Source organism: Crassostrea angulata, chromosome 2 (assembly GCF_025612915.1).
Source record: "Crassostrea angulata isolate pt1a10 chromosome 2, ASM2561291v2, whole genome shotgun sequence".
Taxonomy (NCBI): Eukaryota; Metazoa; Mollusca; class Bivalvia; order Ostreida; family Ostreidae; genus Magallana; species Magallana angulata.
The window spans coordinates 4051474-4068186 of record NC_069112.1 but is presented as its reverse complement, the minus strand read 5'-3'; the positions used below and the strand labels follow the sequence as shown (position 1 = coordinate 4068186).

The window sequence follows — 16713 nt, the reverse complement described above, 5'->3', positions numbered from 1 at the left end:
TCCTTTTTTAACCTTCGTGGGTTAAATCGGTTCGACCACAGGTTGATAGGGGATGGGGATTGTAGCCGCGTGCACTGGTTTCTTTTCTTAGCGACGTAGAAGGGCGCCGTCTTGGGGTGGAATCGGATTGATCACAACAATTTGCGAATATGTATTCAACACATCAGAGGGGAGAGGCTGGAAATATTTAAAAATTTGTTTGTAATGAAATTGAAAAAAAAAATTTTTTATTTATTTATATGTAAATATATAAATCCCAACACCGAAATTGTTCTGTGTTGTGATTTTTTTTATTATTTATAATACATGTCTTGATTTCTTTTCCTTAAAAAAAACCCCCCACCAATACGTCATGTTCATATGGCTGGCAATATCCACTGCTTCTACAAATTCGTCGATTCCAAGGGTTACCCCAGGATACTTCACTCCTTTTATGTTGTTGTACACGTGGATATGTAATTAAGTCACCGTGATAGTTCATAACAATCCTCTTTTTTCTTCCAAACTGCTTTGCAATTTATTTTAGTTTTCCTTTCGAGTCTGTGACATACAATACGTTAATATTGAATTTTCGTGGAAACGTTTATTTTTCTATGATTTTATGAACTGAAATGAGTGAAATATGAATAGCTGCACTATTTATAGTGTCGTGCCATAAAATTATCAGTTCTAGGCTGGAATTATTGTCAAAAGCAGAGGCCAAATACGAGAAAACGTGGTAGAACATCTTATATAGTTTATCTGATGAACATCGGCTTTCTCATTCCTCATGTTCCTCTTCTTTGCGAAGCTCTAGTAGCTGTAGAGGGGTGTTGCCTTGAGAAGGAGTTGGTGTAAATGAAAATGCCTCCTGATACTCTAAATCCATTTCACCGGCTCTCTTCTTAAACACGTCAGAAGAAAGAGGCTGTAAAGAAACAATGAAGTGTTATAAAAAAAATTTAAAAATCTAATATTTTAACTTAATTTGTCACAACAAACACTAAACAGAAGTCGTTATTGAAATAATTCCATAATGACAATTAGTTTATATTTACCTTCGTCATAAAAGAATTATCTGCCATGTCCATCAGTTTAATGATTTTACTCTATTCTCGAAATTCATCGTATCCAAGGGTTATGCCAGGACATTTTGCCTTTTTTCTGTTGTCATAAATGTGTATGTATTTAAAATCACCGTGGTATTTCACGACAACCCTCTTCTCTCTTCCAAACTGCTTCGCTAGCTGTTTAAACTTGTAATCGGACTCTGCAGCATACATAACGTTAATGTTGAACTTGAAATTTTAGAATTGATAAAAGAAGCAAAAGTCATACACATTTGTAAAGCAGACATGGGCAAGCGACTTCCCACCGTTATGCGTTGTGCTCACCCCCCCCCCCCCCCCAAAAAAAAACACCAAAAATTGTATTAAAAAAAAAAACATCGATGGTACTTGCACAACTCCTGTCTTTGATGTAGACCTGTACATCAGGTGGTGTGTCGAATGCTGAACATTTGACATTTCCACGCTTAACTTCTATTTTCCTTAAAGTCCCAAGGAATTTCTCGGGCACAATGACTGTTGCCTCATCCGTCAAATAATCAAAAATCAGGATTTCATGTTGCATAAGGGAACTAACAACATAATTCCCCCTCCCTTTCCAGTTACAATACATAATAGTTCCTGATGCCTTACATTCATGTTGATTAATTTCAAATCAGTGACCAATTACTGTGTACGCTAATAACAAAACCCATGCTAATACTCCCGCCATGGTGATGAGATTTAAAGGTTACCGATTAACTCGAGCATGAAATAATTCGGAGACTTCTGTAAAATTTCGGTTGTATAACCACCAACCGACCGCCCAGCGAATGCCAGTTCGGGGAAGAGAAAATCGAGTTCGAGGAAGAGGACATGAAGACCCTCGCCGACCTTTTAGAGGTGATTGGGGAAAATGGACTAATAATCTCCAACCCAAAGCCGCAAGCCAGTGATTCCCTTCCCTTAACGTCAACTGAAGATTGCTTCCCAAATGCACAATTATGTGCATTTCCGGTAGCAATACTCCCCGCCGGCTCAACGCCAGCGGCAATATTCCCCGCCAGCTCAACACCAGCGGCAATACTTCCCGCCGGCTCAACAACTATTCGTGTGGAAGAGAAAAACCTATGCACCTCTCACCTAAAAGCCGTTTCCCCTATCAACCTGCGGTTGAACCAATTTCACCCATAAAAGTCGAGAAAGGACTGAAAGTTAAAAACTCGGGACTTAAACGACATAGAACATTTCCGTTTTCATCTCTACCACCTTATAAAGGAATGAAATCAAGAGAAAACCCCATGTGATTTTTGAGGCGCATCGCTATCAGCGATGTAGCCTCATTGCTGTCAGCTCGCTTCTCTCGGCTTATACACAAGCGGCGTCATAGAACTCAAGTATCAATGCGCCATTGAATATATAGTGCCGTTCTGATTGTTACGTATTTTCAACCAGGAACATATTCAGTACGCGTTTTAAAAATATCAACAAATCATTACAACTTTACACATTGGAAAAAATCAACGTCAATTAAAGAACAAAACAAAGATTAATACGCATGTGAGATAGACTGGCAATGCCTGCAATGTATGATAGGGACAGAGGACCAGTCAACCGATGAGATAATTTGCATAACAACAGTTCGTTCTTCAATTTAAAAGCGATGACGTTAATTGTTTGAATATCGGAGGTAAAAGAATGTAATAATTTCGTATATAAAATCTTTATATTAAAATGAGAGTTAGTGGCTCTCTTCCTATAGCTAGGAACAAATTTCGTATTTTATCACTTGATAAAACGAATAAGACCATTTCCAACTGAATGAGGAAAGGCACGCCACCTTCCCAATGTAGAATGGCGATATTTAACAACTTGTAGTGATGTTTTTAATTAGCTACCCTGAGCTGCAATTATGTAGCCCTCTCCGATTTTTTTTATATCTGATTTTTACTGGAGAGGTCTACAATTCCATAGGATCTCCGTAACGGTGCAAAATGAATTTTTTAATGCGACTGACTTCGGTCTGAAAAGATCGATTTTATATTTGACTTCCTTTAGATGAAATGATTTTTTAATTCAGGTTGAACAAACTAACCGTATATAAATCAAAACCAGATAAAACACATCAGCATGTTTACAAGTCGTCTTTTTGAGCAGCCATACCAGTTCTCAGGTGAATGTCAGTGTAGATAATCGATCTTACCTCCTTCTATCACTAAAACATCATTTAAGGAAATGGTATATAATAGAAATTCATATCCACTGTGTTAAATATGTTTATAATAGGGGAATTCCTATATTCAGTTCAAGATCCGCTCCTGAATTCTCATTGGCTGTCCAAATAATACCGGTCAAGGTCAGTAAACATGGCGGACAAATTCAACTTATGTTGTTGACATACACGAAAAAAAACCGATATATGGACTATACTTGATATTTTTGATTAATTTGTGCCATAGACATCTACAATGCTCGAGTTCAGGTAAGAAATGAAAATGTTATTGTCATTTATATACGATTTGAGACGAAATTGTTGTGGGAGTGAATCACACTTGCACCATTATGGAGATCAGTAGTAAGGGGGACAGTACACAGTCAGTATACAGTCACGATGACGTCATGGGGTTTTCCAGACCCCGCCCACATAGGTCATAATTGAGGTCACAGTCAAGGGTACATAGTCAAGGGGTGACTACACAGTCACTGACGTCACAGAAAAATATTTTAGCTGATAACCATGGGGTGAGGTCATAGTCAAGAGGTGAGTACACAGTCAAGGGGTGACTACACAGTCACTGACGTCACAGAAAAATATTTTAGCTGATAACAAGTTATGGGCGTTAACGGTTACACCCACAATATATATCACGTCCCATATTTTAGCTGATAACAATCAGTATATCGTTCTATATTATGGGCCTTAACGGTTACACCCTGAGTGCGATACAGAATAAAATATGACAAGTCCTAATGGATTTACATCATTCACAGTCGCAGAACCAATGAACCATTCACGGTAAGCACCTGAATAATATCAAAAAATAAAACACAAAACACAAGATATATTGATATAGGTTTTAATAAGAAATAAATCACATCATATTATACGATATAAACAATTTGTTAAAAAATTATTTATTGGTAAAAATCAGTGCACAACATAGCTAGGTTTCTCCGATTAAAAACTAATTGCGTTTCAAAGTTAATTGTATCAAACATTTTAAACACACGATCAGGTTCACAATCGTACACTATGTTACATAATAGTAGTCTTTTTTCAATAAAATACAAAGGTGTTATCAATTGAAATTGATTATTTATAACTCTTTTAAAAAAATACATGATAAATGTTTAACATACTCAATCATCATGGATATCTGCAACAGGTCGACTCTCATGCTGCTGACCAACTCATCCATTTTCATAAATAATTAACAAAATGTCTAGGGACAGTTGGAATTTATAGTTATACAGAGGACTCTCAAAAAAGTCGACTAACTTTATAGAAAGAAAAGTAACTCTAACATGTATATGTTCAATACAAACTTTGTCGGAGTTAACTTTCTTGACACTGTTCACAATGGTACACTATGATATACAATGGTTAATTTAAATTAAAATATATGACTCTTTAAAAAATTCGTTTACATAATCAATAAGCATGGATGTCTGTAATAGGTCGACTCTCATGCTGTCGCCCAACTCGCTTACGACATCAAATTCCTTTTGAACGGGGAAGGCACCGCCGACTTATCCAATAATAATAGAGGCATACAATTCAAAGGAACTAAAATTTATAATTCTTTAAAAAAATTTATACATTATCAATAAGCATACATGTCTGTAATAGGTCGATCCCATAGAGTCGATCAACTCGCATACAATTAATAGGAATTAAAATTTATAATTCTTTAAAAAACCCTTTGCATAATCGATCAACATACATGTCTGTAATAGGTCGACTCTCATAGAGTCAACCAACTCGCTCACTGCATCCAATTCTCTTTGTAGGGGAAATGCACCACCAACTATTCGCTGTAAAAAACCGACCGGTGGCTGGGGTGGACACCCAGTAATAGTACACTCCGGCGATTGGGGTGGGTACCCGGTAACGGTGCACTCCGTCGATGGGGGTGGCGACTGGGGTAGGTACCCGGTAATAGTGCACTCCGGCGATTGGGGTGGCGACTGGGCTGGGTACCCGGTAATGGTGCACTCAGGCGATTGGGGTGGCGACTGGGGTGGGTACCCGGTAATGGTGCACTCCGTCGATTGGGGTGGCGACTGGGGTAGGTACCCGGTAATAGTGCACTCCGGCGATTGGGGTGACGACTGGGGTGGGTACCCGGTAATGGTGCACTCCGGCGATTGGGGTGGCGACTGGGGTGGGTACCCGGTAATGGTGCACTCCGACGATTGGGGTGGCGACTGGGGCGAGTAACGAGAAATTGACTCGACAGCCCAACTGTCTAGAGTGTCGTTTACCCCTACCCTCTCCTTTAATTTTTTCAATCTGAGAGGGTCCCTTTTTCTGAATAACAAAGAAAAAACCCGAAAAGATAATTAATAATTCTTTTCTTCAAAATTTAATAAAGTAATAACAGCTAGTATTTATTAACCAAATTCAAAATTTGGAAAATTATTTCGCTTGTATTATGTGTACCATAGTATATCAATAGAAATTAAATAAACACACACATATTACCATAATTTATGTTACCTTAAGTTGGAAATTATGTTTTCATCCTCTCTTCTTTTTTCATGTGTTATTTTTTGTTGTTTTAGTCTTCTACAGATAAATCAAATATTAACAAACTCAAAATGCACATTAACACTTAGATGTAGTAAGTCTCAAACGAAATGTTTGAACATGGTATAATATATTATTATCAATTACACGTTAAGATATTTTATCAGAGCTCAACAATGCCTTTTAAAAGCACTAGACAAGTCGGGCTAGTACTGGTTCGGACCTTATATATTTCCAATGGAAAACTGCACAATATGTTGTTATCGTAATCGAGCGTGACACTTTTCCAGGTTTCATTAAATCAAATTTCAGTGACTACGTATACCAGGGATATGTTAAATTTTACAAGACAGGGTCGGTCAGACGTGTCTTAATGTTGAGCCCTGATAATTAAATAATTGTCAAAGAAAATCATAAAAACAAAACATACCTTTGATTTAACACGTAAGAATCCTCCGTTTCTGACAACTTTCTCTTTCTGGGTTGGTCAGATTCATTTTCTTCTTCTTTAGGAGAATTTCTATATCAGTATAAATGCTTTAAATTATTTCATATTTTAAAAGGGGGGTTTTCTTGTACGTGTAATTATATAAAATTCTTTTAACTTATTTCCATTTGTATTACTTAAAAATACTGTAATTTTATTTATATTTCTATTTCAATTTTTATTTTTGCATTGTATTTTTTTAAAGAATTTATTATGACACTCAATTTTCTTTGCATTCAACTTACTCTGGTTCAAATACAGCTACACACAATTCTTCCCCTAACGCAACCCATTCTTCCTCAAAATCTTTAAACGTTCTTGCTTTTTTCTGATCCCTTTATAAAAAATATATAAAACTTAAACATTTTTAAAGCCAAAATTAATGTTTAAAAATATAACAAAATATATAAGGGGTTATTCACAAAAGATAAGGTTTTTAAAAAAATTAAAATCTAATTTGACGCTTTATCATTTTAACATTTAAGATACATATATTATTAGTTTTACAAAATTTTAAAAACTGCAATTGGAGAAAACACTTACATCATATCTAGATATTTCTGCGCCATTCTGTTGGAGGAGGAGGAGGATTGTCCTAAGTTTATAATGGTAATTATTCGACTGATGGTAGGGTGAAGGAAACAGCTCGTATTTATATGTGTTCGCTTTTGGGTGGGAATCTAAATCATGGCTTTACAATACGGGGCTAATTGTCCTTTTTTGACGGTCAACATTAAGAAAGTCCTAAAAAGGTATTAACACTCATGTCAAGTCAGCATAATTGAAAATTGCGCCAAAACTGACATGTGTCTGTTGCGGGGCAGTTCAGTAAAAAGTTTGTCAAGTTTAGCCTTGAAAATTGCGCCAAAAAAAAATACACCTGTTGCGTAGTATTTATCCTTCTTCGAGTCGACTTATCTTCTAAAACCTTATTAATCTAATAATTAAAATTATTAACATACACGTCCCTAAAATTTTAATCAACTCCAGATCAATCAAAATTAGAATTTATGTAAAAAAGAGAGCTGAAAAACTACAACCACTTCAAGTATCACAATCCATCACTCGACAATTCCATATATCACGATCGAGCGATGTTGTATGTAACTGGACTTCTTAAATCGGATTAAGTTTCAGATAAAGTATTAGTTATAGTTATTCATCTTAAAGCTAAGAAATTTTAAAAAGTTATAAATTTATTTTAAAGCTCACAATTTAAGTCAATTCAATTTATTCACACAAATCCATGTAAATGGTACATGAAATATATAAACATATAAAACATACATGTATACGTGCAAAGGATAAGGCAAAAATGTAAGAGTATTAAGCTGACCAAGGAGAACGGACCGTACCATTAATTTTATTAATAAATACACAGAATCAACATCATTTTGGCACATTACTTCAAAAAACTTTATGGTGTTTTTTTTTGGATCAGAGCAAATTTTTAGTTAAAAAAAATAATGTCCTTTTCTGAATTAGGTTGTAAAACATGACTTAGATAAGGTGATCCCCTGACCTGTACCAAAAAAAGGTTATCTATAAGGTTACAAACTGGATCGTTACCTTATCCCTCATCCCTCCCCCCAAATATACAAAACATTTTCTGTTGACAATTGTTTACCATACATCTTTTATGTGTCAATTTCTAAACAGACACTAAAACAATAAAACTCATTAAAGTGATAAATTATATTATTCTATATGTCTGGGGAGATGTTGACCGGGGTACCTCGCGCGCTTTTTAATCACGTGCATATATGACCTGGCCAAAGTGTGCAAGATGGATGGCAGAACAACATTCGTAATTATGCTCGTAATTATTATGTCATGGCTCGTTATGGTACAAAATGCACCTGTAGATCGAAAGGTGCTAACTTGCCCGACTGTCGCGAAGTCCGTGTAAACGTGACTGAGATTCGGGAAGTATTCGTTACTTCATGCAGACTGAACCGTGTGGTTGTTTTTGGTGACCCGACCGTGATCAAGATACGGGATCTTCATGGTCATATTTGCGGTAAGTACAAATTATGCATTTTTACACAAAATTTAAAAGCATATAAATTAGATTTCGACTGCAACCTCCCCCTCCTTTTTTTTGGGAACAGTAAATAGTGAATCCGCCACATAAAGATCATGATCTAGTTGCATCCTTTAAAAACCTTCTTTTTTGGGCGTGTGTATAAAAAATGTACACCATTTTTTATTTCAAATATTAAAATTGTAGTAAGTATTATTTCTAAATCAGTACCCCGAACACTTTACAAGTGGCTTTTGCTACGTCACGTGGTTTTATTGATTTTTCTGCTAAATGTGTTAACCCCCCTTTCTTATTACGGTTATTCCTAAATATAACACATGAAGGTCACAGTGTGCCGTTGAATGATCCTTTTTATTTTTTAAGTATATAGTAATCGGTAGTAGGTATCATATAAAAAAAAGTTGTAATCAAGTAACCTCCATACTGAATAGTCGCATAACACAAACGTGTAGCTCAATTGCTACGTCACGTGATATTATTGATTTTTTTTTTTTGCTTAAGGGTGTGTGTGTGTGTGTGTGTAAACCCTTCCTGTCTTTTTTATTACGGTAATTCCCGAATCCTCCACATGAAGATCAGACTTTGCAATGAAATTATGAACAATATTTTTCATTTCAAATAAATGAAACGTTAGCAAGTGTTACTACAAAATCAGAAACCTCCACTACCCCGACACGAGACACCGTGAAGTTCCAGATGTGTCTTGTGTTACGTCATATTGATTTTTCTGTTCAAAGACACACATGTAATACCCCTCTTCTTTTACACATAAACAAAAACTGTAGTATGTGTCATTATAATAATATGTTGTTTACACGGATAATGTTTTTAGTTCATGATTTTTTTTATAGAAGCAACATTCAGTCCCACGGCACCAAAGCATACCACGATCGGGCAAACAGGTATATACCTTTGAAATATTATTTATTATTAATAAGTATCGAGCATGGTTGTTACATGTGTGACATTGCTATATCTGTAGTAGTAGTAGTAGAAGTGGTAATGTAAAACAATCCTTTTATTTATTTTTTAAAATGTAAATTAAAAGAAAGACATGTAGTGTGTGTGTGATTAAGATAAACTGTAGTTTAAAAATATTATAATTGTTTTCCATAGAGACATCAACCACTATCTTCTCCTCCACTAGACACTCACAGTGACAGACACTCATGTGTTCCAAACCTTTATTATTCAATTCAATTATTTGTCCCATTTGAAATTAGCCTAGAGGGGGTATTAGTCCCATTAGGACAGTTCTAGTTTACAGTTGTTTTGGTTAGCATTATGATCATGTGTGCTGTCCTAATTAGCGTTATGAACATGTATGCTGTCCCAATTAGCATTATGATCATGTGTGCTGTTCTAATTAAAAAAATTAACAAAGTCATGTTCGCTTACACAACTTACCACTCCAAGAAATGCCAAAGCAACACATGGCTTAATTTGGTATATTTATTTTTTATCTACCTCATCAACAATTAAGTATAATTATTACATTTTCAGTAATTATCCTCATAATATTGGGAGTTGCCATCTATCAAAGAAAATATACAGCGAGATCATTTCTACAAAATTACTGCCCCTGTCCACAACAAGTTGTGTATGACCGTTGGGTGTTTTTATACCTTTAAATGTTTGCGCTATTTTTTGTAGACCTTCTAAAACAATGTGAAGTTGTCATTCTTAGGATACTCAAAATATTAATTCTGGTAACACATTAGAGGCCGGAACCCACCGGGCCAAATACTTCAGCTAAATTGAGGCCCTAAAACAGAAATGGACCGAGAAACTCAACTTGCACAAGTCAATAGCGCCTAAAACAACCAGCGACTAGAAAAGCCCGTGGTCCAACCAACCCAAATCCTGGTCCAGTCCTGGTAAGATTTTTTGCTACATCATTTCACACGCTCATTGAATAACTAGTTAAATCTCGCACTGTACATTTATTGGGGCCCCGCACAGTTAAAGGGTGTGTCTACAGTCACTGAGGTCGTAGGGTATGCCCATGGGTCATAATAGAGGTCAACCAAACGGGTGTGTAATGTTACACCCAAATGACAGATATCAGAGGTGCCCTATCAATAAAATGGGTGTGTAAAGTTACACCCAATGAACATCCTATAAAAACGGGGATGCTAACACCAGCATTTACATCAGCCATCACACAATCAGACCATTTGCCCAGCAATGTTTCTACGATAATGTAAGTCATACCATTTAAATACTACGATCAAACATTTTTAAAAAAATATTTCATGTATGAAGAAGACGGCGTTACTATTATTTGAGGTGTGAAAATTTGCTTTTAAATAAAAATGAAAATAAAATGGTAGAAATAATTAAAAGTCAACAGTTTGTTTTCCATGAAAAGTTTTTTTATTCATGCAAACTTGTAGCTATAAACAAAAAAAGAAAACTCCGATTAACATAATGTCGTGACAGACAATACAACAGCAAAGAGTTTTGTGCGTTGTTGGTGTTTAAATTTTAATTCTATCGAATAAGTTCTACAATAGTTATAACAACATTACTGTTTTCTAAAATCCAATCTGCTTGCATAATCTTGTATATAACTAATTAAAGTGGATGTTTGTAAAAGGTCGACTCTCATGGAGTCGACCAATTCAGCTAATGCTAAAAGCTCCGGTTGCAATACATATTGCGTTGTTGGAGCTGGAATAAATAATTCAGGAGACTGGGGGGAGTACTGATCAATCTCCTGATTTGTGAATCCTCATCTGTAGGTTTGGGGGTTGAGATGGTCGAGTTATTTGAGATTTCCTCTGTTGGTTGGGAGTTCGGAGTTTCATCAGAGGGTTGGGAGTTCGGAGTTTCATCAGAGGGTTGGGAGTTTGGAGTCTCATCAGAGGGTTTCGAAAAAGAGGATTCAGAAGAGGTTATCATCTTCAGCTCGAATTTTTGGAATTTTTCCGGAAAATTCTCCTTACAAAAATAAATTTAATGAAAAAAATAACACAAATGAAGTATATTTAAAAAAAAAAAAAGTAATTATGGACACACACACATACACACACCCTTAACCCACTCTCACACACACACACATATGTATATACCTGAATGTGGAGAGGATAAGGTTCTCCTCGCTCAATCTCGGTTTCTTTGCCTGACTGAAAAAAAAAAAACAACAGGGTTAAATAAGTAATATGTCAATGTATAAAATTTACAATGAATAAGCAGTTGTTTCATAGAGACACTATAACTTAAAATATTTTTTTTTATCATCATAATAATTCTAAGTTAGTAAAAAAAACAACATTTACAGTTTCACTTATTCGGAAATCATTACTTTAAAAAAATATATGTATACTTTATCAAAATTGATATTTTAATCAGTTTATTATAATACATGTATATGAAAACAGTGTATACAATATACATCATCATACCTTTGTCCTTCACAGGAAAAGTCCACTTCTAGCTTTCTTTTTCTGTTTGTGCCCTCCTTACCCATAAAATCTCTACAACATTAATTAATATATCATGTGTAAGTCCCATCTTTTTATTCCTGGAAATCAACTCTTATTTATGAGGCATTGAATGTGTCATTAATTACCCTTCATTAAAGGAGGCAACCGAGAATTCTTGATCACCGATCCACTCCGTTGTGAAATCGTCAAATATGGGGGAATATTCATTAATATCTTCATCTTTTACAAAATTTCTATAAAAATATTTGGAAGTAAACCTAAATTGTTTTACCGTTATATTTTTTACATTGACAGTGATAATCATTAAGTTGTAATCTCTAGCTTAAAGCAATCCAATCATTATCATTTTTTTTTAAATTTTTCAGAAACTTATATAGTCTTAAAATGTACAGAGATAATGTGATCCGTTTTTTTAAGATATCTAATTGAATTTTTTCAATTTAAACGAAAACACATTGCATTCATTTTTAAGAAGAAAAAAATCACGAATACATGTACTTGTTTGGAATGAATAATTATCGAATATACCCAAGAATTTTGAAGGAAAGGAGCTACCGTTGATTACTGTGATATGTATATTAATAGAGAAAAAAGAAAAGAAAGAAACGACTTAATTAACAGCCAAGTGGTATAAATTTTATAAAAAATGCACAAACCTTTTAAACTTTTTTAAAAAGTCTAAACATAATTCCAAACAAATACATTTTTTACTTTAAGTAGAATTACTTACTTTGATCGAATCGACTCGGTCATTGTAAAAGTGAAGATGTCACAAAATTTAAGATCTAGAAGGTATGGTGGACAGATGATCATATGTATTAATTGACTCCCTTTATATATAATTCTATTTGGGCGTCTTTAATAATTATCTATATAAGTTTGTTCCGATTTTCTGACGATTCAAAAATGTTTATTTAAAAAAGGTCAATAGTTTGGGGAAAAGCACAGACGCTAGCAAAAAATATTTCGCGCCAGGTCCAAAAAGCGCTTTTTTGCAGAAATTGCGCCAAAACTCTAAGTCACGTTTTCAACACCCTTGCTAGCCTTCATTAAAACGCGATAAGAGATAGTTATTTATTAAACCTCATAATGGTAAAATGCAGACTGGAAAAGAGCTCGATATTATACTTGTAAGCTTTATCATAGATAACAGACGCGGATCCAGCTTTTTAAATCAGGAGGGGTCCAAAAGATTGAAAGTCTGGCGAAGCCCCAGGAAACTTTGGAATTTCCCTGGTTTTATGATAAAATGCAAATTTTTTGGAAATTCCAGGGGGGGGGGGGAGTCTTGCGACCCCCCCCCCCTCCCACCAACCCACTCTAGATCCACCCTTGTTATATACGTTTGACACAGGTACCCGACGTTAATTATTTTACTATTAACCCTACCTAATAATACACAAGGTACTGTTTTCACTGTTATCATAGTACCCCTGAGTATTCATTTCGTCAGGTATACATAAAAACAACTTTATCATAACTGATGTGTTTACCTGGAATGTATTTTGATTGAATTGATGTTATGTGTGCATCAAACTGTGGTACACTGATTTATCTGTCATTTTATTAATGCGTAATTATAATAAATGTATTAATGCTTGTTGTGGACCATGAAGTGACACCCTTTCCCTCCGATTTGATTATTTATACTAATCAAAAGAATTGGGCATCTTCAACCTATATATTTTAACGGGTCAAAATGTTGTCATGTCTAAAAACAATCATGTGTCAACACCATGTCAGAATAGTGTGCGCGGCGACCTCTTAACCTCAGTCTCACTAGCCAATGTCCGACGATCAGATGTCACGCGCATGCAACCCCGGATATCATATACCCAAGTTGCAGTTGCCGAAACCATGTGCGTCTCTCTAGGGAACTTTGCTAATTTTGCCCCGGTGGCATCTTCGCTAGCCATGGCTCAACATTCTACCCCCTTGCCAGAAAGAGGGGTAAAATTTTGTTTAATACCGTGTAGAGAAGTCCGTGTTAATGCCAGCGAAATTCGCGAAGTGTTTGTTAGTCACTGTGCACTGGCTAAAGTGGTGATCGTAGGAGACCCGCGGACTGTCACGGTTCGGGACTCTGCAGGACCATGTGGTAAGTTTAAATACTTTTATTAATTTATGTTTTATTTCTTTCCCATGCTGTTTTTTCAAGACAAGTTGAGTAGTATGTTGTTGCAACGAGATAAAATCTGTTTTGTGATACTCATTTTTTGCGGGGGAATAAATGTCGAGAGTAAAATCAATGTTTTAATTTATTATAATATCATGACTGCAAAGTGACTGTATACTGTACTATATACTACTCACAAATTTTCTGGTTTTTTTCTAATAACTTTGTTTATGGTTGCCCAATCATGTTCAAATTTGGTATGGTAGTTCAGTAGGAAATACATATTTTGATGCTAAGTTTGGTTCTTTATGTCTTCTGGTTTGGAGCTGGGGTGGTGGGGTAGATTCCTTAAGAATGAATGGGCAAAGAGAGATAACTGCTGAGAATGTTACCATTCTATACTTGGAAGGCTGTGCAATATTTGTTCTTTTGGGATTAATTAACCTCCACAGGAAGAAAACCCTAAGCTTTATCTTTATCTGTCACATTACTGCACTGCCTGTGTCTGCGAATGAACTTTGTTTTGAAGTTAAGGTCAATTTTGAATGATGTGTAGTATTGTGTACATTCTTTGAAATATGGATTTAAAATATAATATTCATACTTTATTTTGGTTAAAATACCGTACACAATGATTTATGATAATTTTATTCAATTCTAAAATCAAGATATATATTAAGATATCCTTTTTTAATATTTCATTTTTTAATGATTTATTTTATTTTTTTCCGCCTTAATGCTGTTAATTTTAACAGGTATTCAGATAATAGCACCATTCTGTCATTTCTGAAAAAAAATCAAATTGTAAATTTAGAAGAAAATGATGAGAGAGCAGAACAATTAATCCCCTGGGATCAGGGATGGGGTAATGGTAATTTGTAATGGTAATTGAGTGTAATTAATTACAAATTTTGATGTAATTGAAAGTAATGTGTAATTGGCCAAATTTTCAATTACATGTAATGGTAATTTAATTAATTACTTTCAAAAAAGGCATGTAATTCCAATTACTTTTCAATTACTTTCAATGACACACTGATATACATATAAATATGAAGCTGTTCACTACCCATCGTTCCCCACACTATCACTATAGACATACCTCCTTAAATGCTTGTGCTGTAGATACATCATAGTTTTATAAAAATTTTATGAATTTCAAATTGTAATTTGTAATTTAATTAATTACATTTGCGAAGTAATTGTCATTTAATTAATTACATTTGAAAACTCTTGTAATGGTAATGGTAAACTAATTGAAGAAATTAAGCAAGTAATTGTAATTTAATTAATTACTTTCCATTGTAATTGACCCCATCCTTGCCTGCTGCAGAAAATTTAAAGGCTTATCTCTATCTGTCATATGAAGATTAATGAACACCTTTGTCTGCAACTGATGTTTGTTTTGAAGTTGAGGTCAACCCTGGTTGATACAATGTATTTGCATTCACTGAAGGCTTGCATTTTATAAAACACCTGTTTAAATCTTTTTTAAATACACATTTAATTTAGGGTTTTTTTTTTATATAAGACATGAGGTTATCCCTGTTTTATGCAGATACCAGGTTACTATTTAGACTTTTTGGACATTCAGGAATTATCTTGAAATTTTAAAGAAGATTCAATGTTAAAATAAAGAAGATGGAATTCAAAGTTTTTTCCGCTTCTCTATATTAATTGTCAAAGCGGGGCCTTTCCTGACTGGTCAGATTTCTAGTTAGAGCTTGAATTGTCCATCCTTGCCGATTACGGGGAAAAAAAATATGCATTATATATCTTTCTTGCATACGTACAAGTATACATCAAAGCAATAAAAGATACCGAGTCATTAAGGTCTTCCGTTTCCAACGGAAGACCTTATTGTTTTTCTTCGGGTTTTTTTTCTCATTAAGGTCTTCCGTTTCCAACGGAAGACCTTTCTATTATTGTGCGGGTTAAGATTTTTCTTATTTTTCTTTTTTTTTTTGTTTCCTAGACGCGAACTTTGAGGCTTCATATCTTGCTCATTTCTGAACGCTTTTTGCTCAAATTTTCAGGGCTAATGTACTTTACAAAACACTATCTTATGCAATTCATATAATTTAGAATTCTCTTTCCGTTAAAGAGTTATTCCCCTTTTAATTTTTTTTAGGGCCTTTTGTTTCCAGACAAAGGCTCCGAGACTATGATAGCAGGGAATGGGAATCCAACGAATTTGAATAACAGACACATTGTAGTTGTGCACATCTATTTTTGTTTTTAGATTACGTTTTTTTATTTAGGAGAGGGTAGGGGGACAAAAAACAGGATTCAAAAAAGTGCAAAAATTTAGACATGTTTTCCTTTATATCTTTTAAACGAAAAATATTTTGTTAAGACATGTAGAATAAAAGTTGTGCAAAATATCAAGGGCTTTTATTTGACACCAATAAAAAAGGGCTGGCCCCTTAAATTAAGGGCCAATGGCCCCTAAAAGTGTTTGCTTAATAACTCAAAAATGGTTAGGATTTCGATATGGCTGTCGCTGGAAAAGTTGTTTGTTGGGATCTCATAAAGGTCGTTACAATGTTATTTTGTATGAGATGTGTGTAATATGAGTGTAAAAAGCTTTACATGTTAACATGTACATGTTTTCATTTGACAAGTTAACGAAATTCTTTGCGCGTACAACTGGCATAAAGTTACCGCCGAAAGTATGCTGGTTATACAAACGGCATTAATTCATAAGAATTCTTTTTTTTTTAGAATACGTGCTTTATTTTAGGAGTTTAAGTCATTGTTGTTAAGTTCTTATAATGCACAATCCTTAAAAACGGGATTTGGAAAACAAATCATTGTTTTTCTTTTCTAGTAAACCACAAAA

The 16713-nt window shown here is 34.6% G+C and overlaps 2 protein-coding genes across 2 annotated transcripts; both read right to left on the bottom strand.

The window, feature by feature from the left end:
- Positions 1-1470: 1470 nt before the first annotated feature.
- On the bottom strand, positions 1471-6831 carry LOC128171972 (uncharacterized). The gene is made up of 5 exons (XM_052837748.1): positions 6806-6831; positions 6508-6597; positions 6206-6295; positions 5746-5814; positions 1471-5556 (listed from the first exon to the last, which is right to left on the bottom strand). The coding sequence occupies exons 1-5, from the start codon at positions 6829-6831 to the stop codon at positions 4920-4922; spliced, it is 912 nt and encodes a 303-aa protein (XP_052693708.1). The 3' UTR covers positions 1471-4919.
- A 3877-nt stretch (positions 6832-10708) lies between these two features.
- Positions 10709-11998, bottom strand: LOC128170679 (uncharacterized). Its single transcript, XM_052836442.1, has 3 exons — positions 11714-11998; positions 11365-11434; positions 10709-11249 (listed from the first exon to the last, which is right to left on the bottom strand). The coding sequence occupies exons 1-3, from the start codon at positions 11776-11778 to the stop codon at positions 10941-10943; spliced, it is 444 nt and encodes a 147-aa protein (XP_052692402.1). The 5' UTR covers positions 11779-11998; the 3' UTR covers positions 10709-10940.
- Between the last annotated feature and the right edge of the window lie 4715 nt (positions 11999-16713).